We start from the raw sequence: 16,696 nt of genomic DNA on the forward strand, positions 1-16,696 counted from the left end.
CACGGTAACGTCGTCGGCCCGCTTTTAATTGCTTTATAAATTTGTATTTCTTTTACTGTAGAAATGTAACCGCTTGAATCGCTGGAAGCCGTTGGCGAACGCGAACTTTCCACCACTGAAGTAACCCCTGGGGGTGGGGGTGGGGTTGACTGCCAGGTCTTAGCCAGCCTTTTGGTTTGATGTTTACTCTTTCTCTTGGTGCACCCACTTGCCTTCAGTCCTTTATCCTTATAACTCGGGCCGAAAAGGGTGAGTGAGGTGGTCAGGGGCAGCTGCCTGCCTTGGTTACTCTTACATTGGGGTAGGCCTGCATGAAACCTTAAAGGCAAGAGTTAGCTCTCAAATTCCCTGTCATTGTGTGTAGGTAACACAGGATTAACCTACAGCCACACTCGAAGCCGGCAAAAGCCACCCATCCATCCCCAGCACCATCTCCTTTTTATTGTGTTAAATCAATAGAGCAAGACAGGGTTGTGCGTAGTATCCGCTTTATAGGCAACATCAGTACGAAGTGTTCACAGTTTATATCTGCATGCACTGGAAGACAGCTTAAGTATTGCAGGCACCTCAATACAAAATCAAGTTTTGGTTTCTTTACATCCAATTGAATGTAAATCCACTGCAAAACATATTATGCAGCTCCCAATTGTGATCAGTTTAAACATGCTGATTAAGAAGGTATCACATGCTGCTTATATACAGAGCTAGGGGGCTGTACCGTATAGCTGACCCTTACCAGCGTTTTTTTTGCTATTGGCAGATTTCTTTTTACCCAGAAGCGCACTATAAAGTGGCACTTTACTTTTGATTTTAATACTTCTAGATATTAGCATCAAATTAGATCTTATCGTTGTTGTTATTGAATGACACCCCCACAAAAGCCCCAAATTTAGGTTGTTGTTAGAAGTGCCTGCTATATAGCAACATGCACTGCCTAAACTCGTAGCAGCAAGTAAATTACATATAGATGGACAGAAGCAAAGACAGAGATCAAAAGGTGACATGTATGCCTATTATAAGCCTGATTCATATATGAAGATAAAGGTAAGATGTGGAAAAAGTACTTCGCGCATTAGATCAATGACCAGTGAGGATTGGAATTAATGATTGATTTTCATTCTGTTAAAGATTCCCATTTTCTTACTACTTTGATGTCCTTCTCAACCAGAATCATATGGAAGACATTTTACAGAGGTTTGATAATGAGAAGTGGAGTATTGTGACCCCATGCACCTGTTAAGGGCACTGACTACATTAATATCGTATAGTCAGGCTTGTGTGAAGTTCTGTACTATCTCAGTGAGGTTTTGGGAAGTTTTAGTGAGATTCAAGGTTACTCCATGGAACCTCAGTAAGTCTTGTCTGTGAAATCTCAGCAAATGTCAGTGTGATTCTATGAAATGTCAGCAATCTGCATTAGATGGACTAGAGCAGTCCGAGAAGGTGGCTCACCTTCTTTCAAGGACAATTAGGGATGGGCAATATCCTTGCCAGCGACACCCACATCCCATGAAAGAATATAAAGAGAAGACCCCAGAAAATCTCAGCGAGTCTCTGTCACTCTGCAAAATGTTGAGTCTTGATGAGACTTGACGAATTCATAATGAGTCCTGTGGTAACTTTTTAATGTAAATCTTTGTTAATGGAGGAATGGGCACCTCCATCTAATTTTTGACACTCAGTAACTAACAATAACAATGATGCTGATCAGTCTGTGAGATTCCAAATTATTCTAACATGCTGCTGGGAAGTGGAGGATTGAAATAATAGCTAAAACCACCATTAACAAAAGATTAAGCTTCAAACTTGGAATTCAAAGGTTGAAAATGTAAAACTCTGCAAATACAGAGTTCAGATTGTGTTAGGATAATAGGATGGGATTCTGACTAAAATAGCTGCAAAACCCTGTAATACTGTAAGGTTAAATATGTCAACTTTAGGATGTGCAAAGATGTCCTGCTCCAGATTTTACCTTTTTTTTGTGTACAAATCAGATATGGGGTGAAATTAGTTAATTTCAGCACATTTGGTTAAATTAGTCACAAAAGCCCCTGTGCGCACTATTCCAATGAAGTGTTAACCTGAAATTTTAATTCCAGAGGTGAAAAAAACAGGAAATGAATCTATCTAACCAATGGACATTTGCCAGTCCAGTGAAGCACCACAGAAAGCATCAAGGCTGTAAACTAGATGTCCTGTTAATAAAGTAGAAAATAAAGCCAGTGATGTACTGATGTTCTGTTACTAGATGCCACTATCATATTTGATTAAATACTGTATCATATCCTATTTACAAAGAGTTGAAGACATCTAGAGGTACAAAATCATTACAACACCATTTATTTCTCCATGCTGACTCTTCACATTCAATACTAGGGTCCACAGAATGGACATGGGTGGTTGTATGGACACCCAGTTTCAGAATCTTCAATCTAACATTGGGTGAGTTAGAATTTAATAAAACACAATTGGAAGACTACTATTATTTGATTAATATGCTACTTGGAGAAGCTGGATATTGCTTAAGGCCAGCTGCTTATGGGAAGTATTTAGTACCAAGTATTTGCTTTCTTCCAAAAGCTCCCTCCTGGCAATTGATGAAGACTTGAGAATTAGGTGACAATTGGCATACATAGGATAGAGAGAATGAAAATAATTTTATTCTATAAGGTGCTTCAGAGAGATTTCATGAATAAGTCGCTATGTTTCTGTGTCTCCTGTCCTGATTACTATTGCGAGGACATTGTGCTCGTTAAACTGTTATTACTTGGAATTTGTGTCTCTACAGTTGTACGTAACAAGGCACAGCCAATAATTCTACACCAACTGAATTACTTACATAAATGTTAAAATTAAAGTTCCCAAGCCCACTCATTAAGGAATAACCAAGTTAATTCTGTTTGCCATTGACGGTCATGCCTTCTACTGCCTGAAATTCCTTCCATAAACCTCACCACTTCGCTACATCTCTCTTCACCCTTAAGACACTCCTTAAAACCTTCTCCTTTGACTAAACTTCTATTAGGGTCAAACCCTGATTGGAAGTTTTTGTTTGCTCCTGTAATGCACCTTTGGACATTTCACCATGTTCGTGGTGCTATATAAACACAGGATATCATTGTAGCTGTTAATTTTCATGTGTTTGCTAGGTGGTGGGTGGAGGAGAGGAATTTGTTTCCGTCAGATGATGGCTGTAAGTACTGAGAAATGGAACACTGGTACCACTTTACATCCAGTATCAGTAATAAGCCCATAAACAGCAGATTCAGCATCGGTTGGATTAACATTGCCCCCACTCTATAGCAACAAGATAGCCCTACCCCATCCAAACTCAGAAAAGCTTCAGTTTAGCTATTCCATTTACCACACAATGCATTTTCCTTCTTGGAGCAAGATGTCTACATTCGGTCCATTACGGGCAACTGTGTTGTAAACCCACACCTAATAGTTGATTAATCCCACCACCGCTCCCAATTCATTTCAGTTAGGATGCTAGTGCCAGCACAGTAACCTAGGACTTAAGAGCAGGAGTAGGTCATTCAGCCCTTCAAGCCTGCTCTGCCATTCAATAAGATCATGGGTGATCTGGTCGTGGTCTCAACTCCACTTTGCCATCTGCCCCTCCTTTCTTTCTCTAGATAGGAGCAAACAGCTGCAAGGGTTATTAATAGATTCACTGAGCAGGCAAAACTGTGCAGATGGAATTTAATTTGGGAAAGTATGAGGTCATTCTCTTTCTATCTAAGAAAGATAGATCAGAGTATTTTCTAAATGGTGAGAACATAGGGAACAGTGAAGGAGCAGAGATTTACAGGTCTATTTACAGCAATCACTAAACATGGGTACTAAAAATTTTGAAAGTCCAATAGAATGTTGCTTTTATCTCAGGAATGGGAAAACAAAGGGTAGAAGTTATGCACAGTTATATGAAGCTCTGGTTGTCCCCATCTGGTGTGCTGTTCTGGGCACTGTATCTCAGGAAGAATATACTGATCTTGGAGGGAGGGGAGTCTAGTGCAGATTCGCCAGAATGATAAGAATATAGAAGATTAAGGGGTGAGCTAATTGATGTGTTCAATGCCAATAAAGAACTTTACAGGATAGAAACAATTTTCTCAGCTTGGGTAGGAGGAGGTAGAGAGAGAGTAAGAGGCATAAACTTATAATTAGAAGTTTTTAGAAGTAATGTCAGGGAGCAATTCCACAAAGTGCAGTGGCAGTCTGAACCTCTCTCCCCAAAAAGCTGTTTTGGGTGGGGGGCGTCAATTGAAAAATTTTAAACTGAAATTGAAAGATTTTATTATGCAAGGGTATTCAGGCTTACGGAGCCAAGGTAGGCTGATGGAGTTGAGGTGCAGATCATCTGTAATCTAACAGCCTACTTTCTGTTCTTTTATTCTGTTTTTCATCATTGCCCTCCACACTGTATGATTGTCCTATACTTCTTGCTCAAGTATTACTTTCCACATTGACAGTTCCCCAGCAGATCCAAATCTTTTGAATTGGTAGCACTGTGCTCGCCTACTTACTTCATCTCCAAACTTGGAGATTGCGCTTATCCAAATCATTCATACCTGTTAGGAATAACAGAGGCCCACGACCTGACTACATTTGTGCCAAGGTGCCTATTTCTCTGCATTATTTCATTTTGGACAGCAAACATAGTGGATTCTTTGCTGACAGCACCCTGTGGAGAGATTATTGGTGCCTTTGTTGTCAGTTGATAGTATCACATCACACTGCTTGCTGCACTTGGCTGAGCAACATGGGAAAATGAGACGTGAAAGTCAACAATTAAACAGTGTTTTCTCTGTGTTAATTGGTACTCTGTTGAAATAAAAACATTGTCCTTTGAACGCAAAGGATGAACTCCCTGGATTTTCAGGTAATTTTAGTCATCCGATGACAAAAGTCTCTGGACAGTTAGGGGATGAGGGTTAATATGTCTAATTGCCATTTATACTGATTATTCCGAACACAGCTATTTATGTACCAACAAAACCAATTTCAAAATAAATTCAGCTGTTGACTATGCACAGACTGGAAGTTGTGTTAAACACTGTGCCTGTCACTTGTGTGAGGGCCAGCAGGCAGGCTAGCTTCATGGCTTGCCTTGTTCCTCAGTCCTGTGTTTTCAAAATGCAGGCCAGAAGCAGCTTGGAGCAGACATTTTATCTAGACTCCCATACTCTGACATTATCAATCAAATGAGCTGGCCAAGGACCTCTATACTGCTTCACAATGATACCAATGATGGAATTCTATTAAAAATGCCTGCTCCAAGATTACATTAGTCCAGCAGTTTGAAAGCATAAAACATAGACAAAATGAGGATGAATGATTGGTAAGCGCTCTTAAAATAATTTAGGATTATGTTGTAATTCAGTGAATTATTTATTTGTTGATGCTTTTTATTGCTGACCTCTTTAATTGCAGGGAAATGGAAATGTTGGTAAAATGAGAAGGTAATTAATTATTTGGAAATGAGTCGCTACATTAAGCGGAAGATATGCGGACGAAAAACAAAAAGATGACTATACTGGTACTCTGAAACAAAAACAACAAATGCTGGAAACGCACAGATCAGACAGCTGTGGAGAGAACAACTAGTTTATAAAAGCAGGCATTCTCTTGAAGGGTTCACACCTGAAATGTTAACTTGTATGTTCTCTTTACAGCTTTTGTTTCAGAAGTTGTTTGGAAGGTATTTTTGCTTCAATTTTCTGCCTTTCTCCGCCAGAGGCCCTACATTAGGTGGGTCCAGAAATCCTTCAGTACTGCAGGCAGGTAAGCAAGCTGAGCCTAATTCTTTTCTATCCCAACATACAAGCTTAGCCAACACAAGGCATTGGACAGTAATCAGTAATGGGAACATTCCCTAATCTGGAGCACTGAGGCCAACTGTAGGACCCCTACTGTCACCCAGATTCAGTGATACTAGTTTTAATTAAAACTAAGATCAAAAGTGTGAAAACATTATTCTGCTGTAGAAGATACAGTGCCTATTGCATAGTAAAAAATCTCCCCTAGTGATAATGTGATGTTCTTATACAGCCAAGTTTTTAAAGTACACTAAACCAGAAACTCAACCTTCCCAAATCTTCCTTTTACATTGGAATTCACCCACCCTATACTTCTCCATTTAAACTTTAACTTCTGTAGGAACTCATCTACATTGTCCTTAAATCAGTTATAAACAACAATTATTCTACAGAATCACCTCAATCTTATAAAAGGAAGATAACTATATCATCTTTCTTGTCTCATATCCTTTGTTAGTGTTTGTGCTTTAGTGCAAATGGTTAGGGGCAGCCTGATAGCAGACATTTAATACAGAACTTTCTCCTAATCATGTCATGGCCTTGCATCCAGTGATAGCATGAATAGGAATTACATGCTGAGGGCAACACTTGACATTTATGATTATACACAAGGGGAGGTTCTGTACAAAATGTTCACTCCTCTTCATCCTCTAACTAGCAGCTCAATGTTGCGATAGCTAAGACACCAAGAAATGTCCAGAGATTTTCCATTACAACTTCAAGCATTTTAGAATAATATATTTTCTCTTTAAGGTCTCTCTGCCACCCTGCTTTGGGTTTGTTGTTCTTGAAAAATAGGTCAATAATTGAGGTCGGAACTTCAATGGAAATACCGATTTCAGGAAGCTAGTGATTCTCTATCATAGTTTAAATCAAACTCTATAGTTCCAGGCTCCATCTTTATGCTCAAATGATTTTTAATAATCTAACTATTGATCTAGGTCAACATTTGTAATATATATTTTAGAATCTAAAGTTTACTATCAAAGACATTGCTTAATTTGCCTTTTAACCAGCTGCTGGACTGTTTAGATTGAATCATTTTAGATCAATGTAGAGATAATAGGCAGGAAATTCTGCAGACCCCACCTTGAGAAGGTAGAAGTAGGGTGTGGCATGACTTGCAGCTGGCATTGTGCTTGCTAGTGACCTTACCCCATATTTTAGGGATAGGAGTTGTTTGAGTGCATGGAGCAGTTGCCAGCACTTTTAGCGACGCAAGAGAGGTGCCTGCTCACTGAGAAGGCAGAAGTTAGAGTGACACACTGCTGCTCCAAAGGAGGAGTCAGAGGCCCGAAACAGGTTGAAGCGGAAGGGAAAAAAATGTTTCCGCTTTTTAATACTCTCGGATTACCATTCCCTTCAAAGCTTAGGGACCTTCCCTAGACCCAGAAGGACCTACATCTGCTTTTAATCTCAGGAATGCCCCAAACTTGGGCTCCAAAATTGTTCTTAAAGTAACAGAGGCTCAGAAACAACCCGAGTGCAATTTAAGAGAAAGGATAGGAAACCTAGGGGATCCAGATTCTACTGCAGTTTCACCTCTCAGATGGGAAGTTGTAGTTTGGTGACAGAAGGTCAGCACAAACATTCATCATTTTGCAGGGGAGGGTTTAGCAGGGGAATGGAGGGGATAGTGCTGGTTGCTGCATGCAGGTTTCAGCTGATCTGCCCTGGTACAGGACTCCCAGTGATAATGTGTACCAGTACAAAGGTATTGAGGAAACTGGTAGTTCCTCCAAGACAATGCGTAATTCAGCTGGTTCTAATCGGAGAAAGTTTAAGGAAAGGCTAAGTGCTTCCAGAAATGAGAAAAGAGACACAAACCCATTCCAATGTAGTTGCTAATGTGACAAACGTCTTCCCAGAAAATTGTTTGGCAACCTTTTTTAAGGGGGCTGGGGGAAGAAATAATTCCAAAAGAATCATGCACCATTTTTCTCACAGTGTTTTGCACGTATGGTGTGACAATGTGGTCTAAGGTGATTGTATTGTATATTTTGTATGTAAACAAAGGATAAATGTTAATTGAACACTTTTCATGAAGGTGGTGTCCCCTCATCAAAGTAGTTTGAGATTAAAGAGAATGAGAGGGACTAAAGAGGAAGGAGGAGGGAAGTGAATGGATTTGATGGTTGAAACTAAATATGGGCTCTAGTAGAATGCTGTTCAGTCACTGGGAATGGGATTTGCATTGTACAGAGTGTGCCAGCGCTCAATCTTCTTATCCTTGTTCTTCAGACACTCATACCAATGCTTCAAGCAGTCTCCTTTTGCATTAATGCCCATTATAATACTGCCTGTTAGAGGAGAGAAAAAATGGTATTATACACAACATCAAAAAAGGTAATCAAATAATAGACAACAGACAAGGCAAGTCAAGCCATTGGTATCCTAACTAAACTTAATTTATTTTAATCCAACACTATATCCCAAGAAATGACTACGTGCTGAGGGACGCACTAAAGCTTGGGGCAGCTGCCGCAAAGGCGCAATGGGGAAGGGTCGCTGTCTAAGACCTTTCTACCACAGCGCACCGAGAGACTGGGAACTGTTTAGAGCCCCTCTGGCTGTACAGATCAAAATGAAAGGCTGTAAATGATTGTAATATTGTTTGTACTGATGCACCTGGTGATACATCTTGTAAAAGTTTAACCTGGATTGTACCCTTGTAATGTTGTTTTTGAAATGGTTTGGAATGTGATTGAAGATATTTTATGAATAAAGTATATTTTTACAAAAAAAAAAATATCCCAAGAAATGATACTAACCCTGTCTATGTATAGTACTACCCAACTGTAAATCTGCCCATATTCCAAACTGTGGGCTCTGATATCTGTAATTCAGGCAGATATGTAAACTTTGAAAATAAAATTAGTATTTATTAAAAAAGAATAAATACTTCTTGCTCAATTCAGTATTTCATCTTCCTCCTGATTTTTCATATGTTTTAGTAGTTGAAGGTGCTATATAATACAAGTTGCTGTTGTATTGAGTAAATGCACTCCCTGCAGTGGTACAGATAGAAGTCCAGGTTTGACAGCTGCTCCACGCAGGAGTTGATCTCATCCAGGTTGACGGTAGGGTCATTAAATTGGTTTTCATACTCGTTGGTTAGGACTAAAATATGATAACATTAGCTAACAGGCAATAAAAAGAAATAGAAAATGCTGAAAATACACAGCAGGTCAGTCACCATCTTGGCTCCAATACTGCCCTAGTGCAACAATGTCCTTTGGGGGCTCCAGCTGTGATAATTGACCCAATATCCCTTTTTGAAGCCTCTGGAAATTTTCAGACTGCCCCACTTCTCAGATTTTCCAATCTGAAGGGACTAGGTGCAATTATAACAGTGCATTTCTCATGGATGCCATTGCCGAGTATTGATCCAGAGGTGTGCATTGGGTGAGGTGTGTGCTGATATCATTCGTCATTACCACTTGATTTTCATGTTTCTGCATATTCCAGGCAAAAGTTTCGCTGGAGAAACTCGCAGAAATGCACATGAAAGATGCACAGAAAATAAGCATAATCAGGGCACAAACCGGGGGAAAACCATATCTCACCCAAGCTGTCTTTCTTTTTCAATTAATCTATGCATTTGAAGAAGTTTTAAGCGTAGAATACGAGTTCTTCTGAGATTTAGTGGACGACTTGATTCTTGTAATGCAAACGGATCTTTAATAGTTATAATAGGATTGACATTCTGAAAAGCTGGGACTAATCTGTTTAATCAGTTTCCCTAATTTAAGCAATGCCAATTGTTCAATTAAAGCCTCACTAGATTAAATAGAGATGGATGAACAGTTAAATCTTGTGTGGCCTGAATTCTTTGCCAGCATTCTAAAGGCTGAATGGCAGTGCCTGAAAAGATAAATGATCAGCTTGAGTTTAACAATCTGAGTTAATGACTTTGGCACATTTTGCTGGAAACATTGGTGTTGTCATTTTTCCACCCTTTTCTCGATTATTATTGGATATGGCCCATTGCTAAATTTCTGATCTTCCATCTGCTTGAATGCCAGTGGTAGAAAACTACTGCTAAGGGTGATTGGGTCTGGACCCTGAATTTTCCCAGGAGGTATTATTCATATTCTGTGCACTCCTCATCCATTATGGTAGAATGTTTGACATTTTTACCTACTTTCTTTGTCTTTTAAACACTTGCTCCTGCATCCCTGTCCCATTTCACATAAACCTTCATGTAATGCATGCATTTTACACTTACTCCAGCATTTTAAAATCTGTTATATATTTTAAAACCAACAGTTGCCTGATTGTGAAACTAGTGAGTAAATTTAGAACTTTTTGGTTTCCTTTTTTCGTTCCCTTGGATTACTCCTCATTTGAGTTTGGCAATCCTTGAAAAGGGGCATCTCCAGCCTAGCCACACCACATTTGCTAAAGTTCCACACTTTCAGATACTAAGCTCTGCTACTCATTTTGGATTTCCAGCTTATGTGGCTTTTACTTCTGCCTTTAATATTTCATCCTGTGATTTTAATCTCTTCATTTTTGTACACTGAATTCCATATATCGTGACCAATATCAGCTCATTGATGAAGGCAGAAAGTACATAATGAATGAGCTATGAACATATGGCATAAGAAAGAGGAAGTGATGAATGACATGACAAATATATCGCAGATCACAAGACAATTACATAGAGCCCATCTAAATTGGACTATCCTAAAATCTCCCAGATTGCAAGTACTACCATTCCAACATGTGATTTTATTCCTTTTCATTGGATGCCAATGTCTAGGAGATAAAAGTAAATGGAAGCTGGCATCATCTACATCAACACTTGAATTGTTTCCTCATGGTCTCTGCGATAGAAATTGCAGTCGATTGTGGCACCTTCACCTAGACGACACTGCAGCTCTGCATGGTGGAAAACTATTTTCCCAATTTGGTATTTGCTTTCATGCACTGATAGGGAAAGAATGAGAATATCTCAAGTGGATTTCCCATCAGGAGTGAATCTAATATCCAGGGTTTAACTTCATCCAGATAGGAATGTTAGTATTCCTTGGTGTTAGATGCTAGTTTCTTTTTGGTAAAATCTTTAAAATGGAGTCCTGGCTTGCATGTCTGAGGAATAACCGACAGCAGAGGTGGTTGCAAGGAAGGAGGGTCAAGCCGACAGTGACCTGTCACTGAGTATCTTGGAAGGTGGAGGCCGGTCTCTGTCTTGCAGCAGCCTGTGAGGCTTAGTTAAAGTTCTTTGCATGAGGATTTAGATTAAATAGTTGATGATGAGTGAATAAACTATGCAACACTGTACTTGGACACTTAGAATGTAAATATGGATTATGTGACTCAAGTTGCCCCATTGTAAGAAACCCCAAATTGTGTTTACATATAAGCGTAGTGTTAGGATTTAGTTTAAGATATGGGTTGTTTTATTATACATATCCTATGGCTATGTATTCTAACTAGAAATAATGAAATGGCTAAAGTTATTCATTCCTAGGATGCTTTAAGGTTTAATGTCAGGGTACAATTTAGATGACTGCTTAATCTCTGCTGTAGTTGTCTGATATGTGAATCATGCCTGTTGACTTCTTTTAGTTGCCACATTTGGAAACGAGACAGCCACCATAGTCTTGAGATAAGAATGTTCAGTGAGCTCAGAATAATTAGTTACATTAGTTCTGTTGAAGGGTCATTTGGACTCGAAACGTCGACTCTTTTCTTCTCCACCGATGCTGCCAGACCTGCTGAGTTTTTCCAGGTAATTCTGGTTTTGTTATAGTTAGTTACATGCTAGATGGTAAACAGATTAGCCATCTAGAAATTTTGCAGGAACCACCATATTTCTGGAGGTCCTGTTCACTGACTGATTTCTGGAGGCCATAATGAATCATCTAGCATGGTGTGTGTGACTAGAGCCCTGTAACAATTTTGAGTTTTCTTAAACCATTTGTAGATAGAATCAGACTTGAAAGGATCAATGAAGACTACAGCCAGGATTTAGTTCTTACCATGGGGGTCCCGCCCACTACCACTGAGAACTGGTAGCAGCTCCACATCACTTTCGTGGGAGAGACCTGATGCAAATTAAGTCACCTAGACACTTTACTGACCAATGCAGCCCTCCCATGGAACCAAGGCCCCAGATAAAATAAAATTAAAATTGTATATGGTAAGACCATAAGACAAAGGAGCAGAAGTAGGCCATTCGGCCCATCGAGTCTGCTCCACCATTCAATGAGAACATGGCTGATCTGATAATCCTCAACTCCCCTTTCCTGCCTTTTCCCCATAACCCTGGATTCTCTTACTGATTAAAAATGTCCATCTTGAATATAATTAACGATCCAGCTTATACAGCCCTCTGTGGTAAAGAATTCCACAGATTCACTATCCTCAGAAGAAATTCCTCCTCATCTCGGTCTTAAATGGGTGACTCCCTACTCTGAGGTTATGCCCTCTGGTCCTAGACTCTCCCACAAGAGGAAACAACCTCTCAGCATCTACCCTATCAAGCCCCCTAAGAATCTTACATGTTTCAATAAGGTCGCCTCTCATTCTTCTAAACTCCAATGAGTACAGGCGCAATTTACTCAACCTCTCCTCATAAGAAAATCCCTCCATACCCAGGATCAACCTAGTGAACCTTCTTAACTGGACTGCCTCTAATGCCAGTATATCTTTCCTTAGACAAGGGAACCAAAACTGTTCACAGTATTCTAAGTGTGGTCTAACTAATGTCTTGTATAGTTTTAGCAAGACTTCCCTATTTTTATACTCCAATCCCTTTGAAATAAAGGCCAACATTCCATTTGCCTTCCTCATTACCCGTTGAACTCATATGTTAGCTTTTTGGGATTCATGCACAAGGACTCCCAAATCCCTCTGTGCTGTAGCTTTCTGCAGTCTTTCTCTCCATGTAAATAATATTCAGCTTCTCTATTCTCCCTGCCAAAATACATAACCTCACATTTTCCCACATTATATTCCATCTGCCAAGTTTTTGTCTGTCTATATCCCTCTGTAGACTCATTGCGTCATCCTCACCACTTGCCTTCCCACCTACTTTTGTGTCATCCGCAAACTTGGCAATAGTACGTGCATTTCCCTCATTTAAGTCATTAATACATATTGTAAATAATTGTGGCCCCAGCACAGATCCCTGTGGCACTCCACTAGTTACAGGTTGCCATCCTGAAAATGCCTCCCATATCCCAACTCTGTTTTCTATTAGTTAGCCAATCCTCTGTCCATGCTAATATACTACCCCCAACACCATGGGCTCTTATGTTATTAAGTAGCCTCATGTGCGGTACCTTATCAAACACCTTTTGGAAATCCAAATATATTACATCTACTGGTTCCCCTTTAAGTATCCTGCTTGTTAGCTCCTCAGAGAATTCTAATAAATTTGTCAGGCATGATTTCCCCTTCATGAAACCATGCTGACTCTGCTTGACTATATTAGGCATTTCTAAATGCTCAGCTATTACATCCTTTATAATAGACTAACATTTTCCCAATGACAGATGTTAAGCTAATTGGCCTGTTTTTTGTCTCCCTCCTTTTTTGAATAAGGGTGTTACATTTGCAGTTTTCCAATCTTCTAGGACTTTTTCAGAATCTAAGCATTCTTGGAAGATTAATACCAGCGCATCCACTATTTGTGTAGCTGCTTCCTTTGATATCCTAGGATGCAACCCATCAGGTCCAGGGAGCTTATCGGCCTTTAGCCCCATTAGTTTCCCTAGTACTTTTTCTCTAGTGATAGTTATTGTATTTATTTCCTCCACTCTTTTTACCCCTTGAATATTTAGTATTTTTGGAATGCTATTAGTGTCTTCTACCGTAAAGACTGAAACAGTATTTATTCAACTCAAAAACAGAATTACTTGGAAAAACTCAGCAGGTCCGGCAGCATCGGCGGAGAAGAAAAGAGTTGACGTTTCGCGTCAACTCTTTTCTTCTCCGCCGATGCTGCCGGACCTGCTGAGTTTTTCCAGGTAATTCTGTTTTTGTTTTGGATTTCCAGCATTCGCAGTAGTTTTTTGTTTTTATCTATTTATTCAACTCCTCTGCCATTTCCTGGTTCCCCTTTATTATTTCCCCAGCCTCATTCTCTAAGCGGCCTGTGTTTACTTTGGCCTGTCTTTTCCTTATTAAATAAGCTCTGGACAGAAATCCCACCCCCAAGAGATACTGACCAAACAGAGGATCCAAATCCCCTGACAGAGTGGGACCGAATAAGGGTTGCTGGGAGGGTTTGCCAGAGAGAGGGTGTGGGGCATGTTGGAAGCATAGGCAGGGGGTTGGCTTTCCCTGTTCTCCCCCACTTTTTCCTGGCCCACTCACCCATCATGCCCGTCCCTCCAGGCTCAACTAAATTCTGCCCTACATCTCGGGAGGAAATATTAATTGCATTTATTTCATTGTATGTCTATAGCTTAGAAACATTTGTGCATCAAAGACAAATATGATAAAAGGATTATGTTGCAACCATAATTGGTATCAGATTTGAATTATCTTACATTGTGATCCCTGCACCCTGCATGAAGAAAATGCCAATGAAGATATTGAGTCTTAGGATGGTAGTTTATGTAAAGCAGTATTTTGTAGCCCAGTGTAATGGTATATTTTGGGTCCGTGACTACCGTGACTTTGCATCGCTAACTGGTGGCTACCGCCCAAGTGGAAAATATTGTGTATCCATGCTGTGACAGGAGGATGGTAGCAATGACTCTCATGAGTAGTGTTACTCACCTTACCACTCGGAGTTTCTGCTTCTATTGATCACTGAGTGCTTAAACCCACATTTATCAGTTGTCTAATGACCTCCTTGATGGGGGGGGGAGGGGAGGGGTGTGCAGTGGAGTAAGTAGGGACTCAGTTGTTGGACCTGGAGGGATAACGTCTCACTAGGGATCAGAATTCTTCCCACCTGGCTTCAGCTTCAAGTAAAACTGCAATGGGTAGGTGCTCCTAACTGAACAAGAGGCATCAGCCTAATCAATATGTTTTCAACAAGTTGAAGTTGTACCCTGTGCATAGTTAGGCTTTCTAAATCTCAACCTGCCAATCTGCATCTAAGCTCTTTAGACGTAGATAACGTACCAGATGCCTGACACCTGACTAACCAAAAAGACAGTGGCATATATGACTGAACACAGTGTCAGTAGTGGGAAAATCATTTCATTTTAGATGGGTCTTAAATGGAGACTAGACTGATTACAGGAATAAGGAACAGCAGAGGAAAATTTACAGCAAATGGTGATAGCTGTAGAATTTTTTTATATCTGTGATACTATGTTACAAAAGTATAATAATTTTCATATTATGGTGATATATTGTAAAAGTAGGTTAATAATTGGGTTTGGATAGTTTGTGTGCGGGATTTAATTGAATTGGAGACAGCTGGCCTGGAGGTTTGAAAATATCAAAAGAAGTTAGATAGAGGGGTTTGAAATGCTAAATACATAAACATGGCTGAAGTTTTAGAATGTAAAGTGTGAGGAGAATTTGCATTTTTAGATAAATTGGGACAATTTGAATTTCAAAGACATGATAGGATGTTTACTCCTAACAAGAGGTGGCCAAGCAGTGTGTTTATTTTTCCCAAAGGTTACTGACGATATTAGCACCATAAAACATTTATATTATGGGAAAGTACATTTTCAAAGACATATGGGGCAATGGAAGTTACAAATTAAAAAGAGAGAAAAACGTGTATAAAGGAGATGAAAAGCTATGAGAGAAGCCCTGTGACATCTAGCAGAAGCTTGCGAAACAGCCTCCAGCCATGCCTGCAGGAGTCCGCTGCATCCATCCCTTAAAGGTGATAACTCTGCTGGCCTGTCTTTCTAACTTTAAAAATCTGTTTTTGGACTGTTGCCTTACAAGGGGGTGTATTTGGGAGTCAGGTTGGGTAGGAATTTTAGTATTTACTTTGGTATTAAGTAACTGGAATCTTATGTGTGTTTGACATCTTTTCTTTTGTAATAAATATTTTAATTTAGTTTTTTAAAAATCTCTAAAGGTCTTGCTGGACTTATTACTTCTGAATTCGATGCACACATCTCGAAATAAATAAAGATTGCAAAACCATTGTGATAGCGGGATCAAGTTTCCCTCATGGATTTGGCACTCATCATCTGCCACGTCATAACACTAGCAATGCCACTGCAGTCATGGGAATGGCTTAAGAAGTCCCTGAACTTACTCGTGTTAGAGAGCTGAATCAAATCCAAAATATTATGATTGCAGAAGTACCCAAGTCTAACAAACACTACCTAAATATGAGAAAAACCAGCTTCTTTAGAAGAACTAGCTCAGTTTCTTCAAATCTGCTTGGCTGCATCTAACAATCGAATAGAATGTACGGAGTAATGTATATATTGTAAGACATGGAATGGAGCTGATCAGTATATCTATTACACAATATGGAACAGAGCACTACTTTTAAACAGCTCTAAATTGCGAAAGCTTCTGGCTTGACGTAAATCCAAAAGCCAGACTCTGAATTCTGTCCTCTAGGGTGTGCTCCCTTCACCAAAATCATTTCCAACTCGCAACTCACCAATATAATCATTGGCTTTGCCAATGTCGTAATCCCACACGGACAGTTCCAGAGTTTTCTTAGCCAGGTCATTGTGTTTAATATCATAGAAGAATTCCTACAGATACAGGAATTGAATTAACTACATGTTTTCATACTCTTGACTAACACTAGAACAAAATAAACAATTATCAATTCTGTGAGTCACTTAGAATGGGATTGGGATGTAACGATGGAAGGGACAAAGTGAGTATTAATGGATTTTAAAATCTAAAGTACTGTGGTTTCACGCAGGATCCTTTGGGATGGGTGCCTTAAGTATTTTAAATTCCCCTCAGCAGGTGAA

General features: G+C 39.6%; 1 protein-coding gene across 3 annotated transcripts in view; it reads right to left on the minus strand.

Moving 5' to 3' along the window:
• Nucleotides 1–471: 471 nt before the first annotated feature.
• The window catches only part of rph3ab (rabphilin 3A homolog (mouse), b), a 157,071-nt gene continuing 140,846 nt past the window's right edge, over nucleotides 472–16,696 (minus strand). For all 3 annotated transcript variants that reach the window (XM_078554379.1, XM_078554380.1, XM_078554378.1), the window contains 2 exons: nucleotides 16,372–16,468; nucleotides 472–8,122 (listed from right to left, as the gene is read on the minus strand). In XM_078554379.1, coding sequence (XP_078410505.1) covers nucleotides 7,992–8,122; nucleotides 16,372–16,468 — 228 coding nt within the window. In that variant the 3' untranslated portion in view covers nucleotides 472–7,991. The remainder of the gene's footprint in view (nucleotides 8,123–16,371; nucleotides 16,469–16,696) is intronic.

Source organism: Cetorhinus maximus, chromosome 12 (assembly GCF_964194155.1).
Source record: "Cetorhinus maximus chromosome 12, sCetMax3.hap1.1, whole genome shotgun sequence".
Lineage (NCBI taxonomy): Eukaryota > Metazoa > Chordata > Chondrichthyes > Lamniformes > Cetorhinidae > Cetorhinus > Cetorhinus maximus.